The following is a 3,390-nucleotide window of genomic DNA, read 5'->3' as shown; positions in this document are numbered from 1 at the left end:
CTTTGTTTCCTATTAGCCAACCAACTTTCAATCCAAGTTAGTACTTTGCCCCCAATACCATGCGCCCTAATTTTACTTCCTGAAGAAGGGCTCATGCCCGAAACGTCGATTCTCCTGCTCCTTGGATGCTGCCTGACCTGCTGCGCTTTTCCAGCAACACATTTTCAGTTCTTTATCACTGCCTAGTCAGTGGTGTGCCATGGTCCTGCTGATCAGCTGTGGCAGAGCAGGGAGGCAAAGACCATGGGGAGAGGTCTACCTACATTTAACTTGCAATGTGTATGGAGCCCGGTTGCCGTGTTAGCACTTTCTATCTTATGTTAAACTTGAACTGCCTTTCTATTTCCAGTTTGGAATGACTGTTGAGCAATACTGAAACTTAGAATGTGATCTTTGTGTTCAGACTCCCCCAGTGCATTATCCTTCCTAATCTCTGCAGCCTCCCAAGAACTGTTTCAAAACCTGTTTTAAACCTCACTCCCTTTGGGGCCTCTCTACCAGCTGTGCCATCTGCTGCTTTGGCCAAACACCCATTCCTCATTGAACCTCACTACCACTTTAAGACTGAGATTCTGTCCTAATCTCTTTGGCTCGGTTTTAATTATTTTCGTAAGGCTGCTGCGTTCCTTTGGATCGTCATCTTGTGTCAAAGGCATTACGTGAACGCAAGTTGTTCATACAGACTATTCCTCACTCTCAAATTCTGAGGAAGGGTCACTTGAAATGTTTACTGATTTCTCTCCACAGATGCTGCCAGACCTGCTGAGCTTTTCCAGCAATTCCTGATTTCCAGCATCTGCAGTTCATTGGGTTTCCTACTCCCTCACTCTCCTTGGTTCAGTTATATCTCTGGGCTGCCTTGCTATGACTCAGTCTCCTCCTCCTTCAGCAACATTTGTTCATGAAAGACATTATTTCAAATAATCCTCCATGCTCATTTCCATCATCATCAGAGGATGTTTCCACTGGCAGGTGAAACTAGGATAAGAGGTCTTAACCTCAAAATTAGGGGAAGCAGATTTAGGACTGAATTGAGGAAGAACTTTTTCACCCAGAGGGTTGTGAATTTTTGGAATTCCCTGCCCAGTGAAGTAGCTGACAGTTACTTCAGTAGATGTTTTTAAAGCTAAGGTAGCTTTTTTTTGAACAGGAGCAGGAGAATCGACGTTTCGGGCGGGAGCCCTTCATCAGGAATTCCTGCTCCTCGGATGCTGCCTGACCTGCTGTGCTTTTCCAGCACCACTCTAATCTTGGCTCTGATCTCCAGCATCTGCAGTCCTCACCGAAGGGCCAGACAGCCTCCTCCTGCTCCTAGTTTCTTATGTTTTGTGTGGGAGTATTTCAGAATATAAATATTGCTTTTAAAAAAAGACAGTCATACTTTTTCAACTTAGACTCACCTTGACTGGGACACAGGAAATGTACTTGAGAAGAGGACACCAATTTATATAGCAGAAGGAGAGAGTGCTGGTTGGTCGGCTTGTTGTTGGCATGGAGATGGATCAGGAACAGCCATTTGGCAATCTCACTTCTCAGTGCAGGGAGGTAGACTCTGACCAGGGTGTTGGCATGGTCATGTAACAAAATGCAACTCCCCTTGTTGACCTTCTGCAGTGGACAGTGTGTCAATCACAGTCAAGCAGCCAGGGTTTGTAAACCTTTGAGCACGGGTCTACCATTGGATGTGACTGCTGATGGGTAACTCTTAATAAATAATTTGGACAGTGTTGAGAATTACATTGGAAAGTGTGATGCGTTTGCATGTCCTGGAAGCTGTACACGTTAACACAACGTTGTTTTATGTAGGCAAAAGCTAGTTGTTTTTAGACTTTACAAAAGGGAGCACATATTTGCCGTGGGGTGCTGCATTGCCGTGGAAGTACTGGACTGACCAGAGTCTGCCTGTCTGACCAGAGAGCTAACCCTGGCTGCTGTTCCTGCTGCCCCTTCATTCCCAAAATGGCCCTCAGCACTCACTTCTCATTGATGTAGAAATTGTTGTGCGTGCATCTCTGACTCTTAGGACAAAAACCTTTAACTTAAAATGCTTCATCCACCTTTTGTTTCGGGCTTTGAATTGTAAGGCTGGTTCTTACCTTCTGTAGCATAACACTGTAGATTCCCATGCTCTGGAACCCGCGGGTATAGTACAGGATATTAATCCAGCTCAGAGCCATAGCCAACACCTGGATCGCCAGGTGGGACTCCACACCTGCCCAGTTTAATATCGTGCATAAGACTGCCAGCCCAGACTGCAAAAAGCTGGAAGGAGAACAAAACCTTTGTATTTATATCAATCTAAAGCACAACGGAGAACTTTTGAAGGATTCCTGATGAAGGGCTAGTGCTGGAAACGTCAATTCTCCTGCTCCTCGGATGCTGCCTGACCTGCTGTGCTTTTCCAGCACCACATTCTCGACTCTGACCTCCAGCATCTGCAGCCCTCAATCTCTCCTACTTTTGAAACAGGTTTGTTGCTTTCATGTAGAAAATGGGACAACTGATCTGCAGGCAGTAAGCAACTATGTGATAACCAACATTTATTTTGTTGAGGTGTTAGCTGATGGATTACTTTTAGCCTCTGCCCATGCAACATTTCTTGAATATTGCAATCTACTCTACACCTAGATCTGCAAACCCAAGTCTTAAAATTGGTGACTTTGTTTGGAGTGATGAAACCTGAGACTATTGGGGGTGGTCCATGAAGACTCTAACCCAAATATAAAAGATGATGCCTGGAGTTTTGAGGCAGCTAGTTTGTTCATGTACCCCTACAAACCCCCTCACCGTCCAGTTTGGGAAATGGATCACTGTTCCGTCCATGTGACTGGGACACAGGAATGCCTTCCTACTGGCATTGTGGATCTATCGACTCCATGTGGACTGCAGCTGTGCAATAAAGCAGCACTGAGCCATCATCCCAAGGGCAACGAGGATTTCAGGCAGGCACTGATGTGTCCATCCTTTCAAGGATTTATTTGAGAAAGGGGATGAGCTTCGATAATGCAACATTCCTGATTGCCAGCCTAGATTATATCCAAGTCTTTGAATGGAGCTCAATTTTTTTTACAGTTTGGTTAACAAGAGACCCCTGTCCTAATCCATTTGATGATTAAAGGTAAAGTTACCATAGTTCTTAACAGTACAACTGCTCCCATGTGTGTGTGTGTGTGAGAGAGAGGCAGAGGTGGTTCAACTGGGGGGCACCTTACCACAAGTGAGGGGAGAGGTTGATGAGGAGAGTCCTTCATTGTAACCCCAGGCAGGGTGGGACGTTCAACACCCAATGTTGGTATCACTCTGTATCACACGCTGATCAACTGGGCCAATTCTGCTAACTGACCCACGCCCGACCCCCTCCCCGACCCCAGCTAACTGACCCACCCCGGC

The 3,390-nt window shown here is 45.9% G+C and overlaps 1 protein-coding gene across 1 annotated transcript in view; it reads right to left on the bottom strand.

Annotated features, from left to right (window-relative positions):
• The window catches only part of LOC122563870 (transient receptor potential cation channel subfamily V member 3-like), a 21,046-nt gene that overhangs the window by 13,296 nt on the left and 4,360 nt on the right, over positions 1-3,390 (bottom strand). Inside the window, exon 4 of the mRNA XM_043718071.1 lies at positions 2,097-2,262. Within this exon, the coding sequence (XP_043574006.1) occupies positions 2,097-2,262 (166 nt within the window). The remainder of the gene's footprint in view (positions 1-2,096; positions 2,263-3,390) is intronic.

The sequence above is a fragment of the Chiloscyllium plagiosum genome, chromosome 28 (genome assembly GCF_004010195.1).
Source record: "Chiloscyllium plagiosum isolate BGI_BamShark_2017 chromosome 28, ASM401019v2, whole genome shotgun sequence".
Classification (NCBI taxonomy): domain Eukaryota; kingdom Metazoa; phylum Chordata; class Chondrichthyes; order Orectolobiformes; family Hemiscylliidae; genus Chiloscyllium; species Chiloscyllium plagiosum.
The sequence above is the reverse complement of the archived record's forward strand: the minus strand, read 5'-3'. Positions and strand labels throughout refer to the sequence as shown.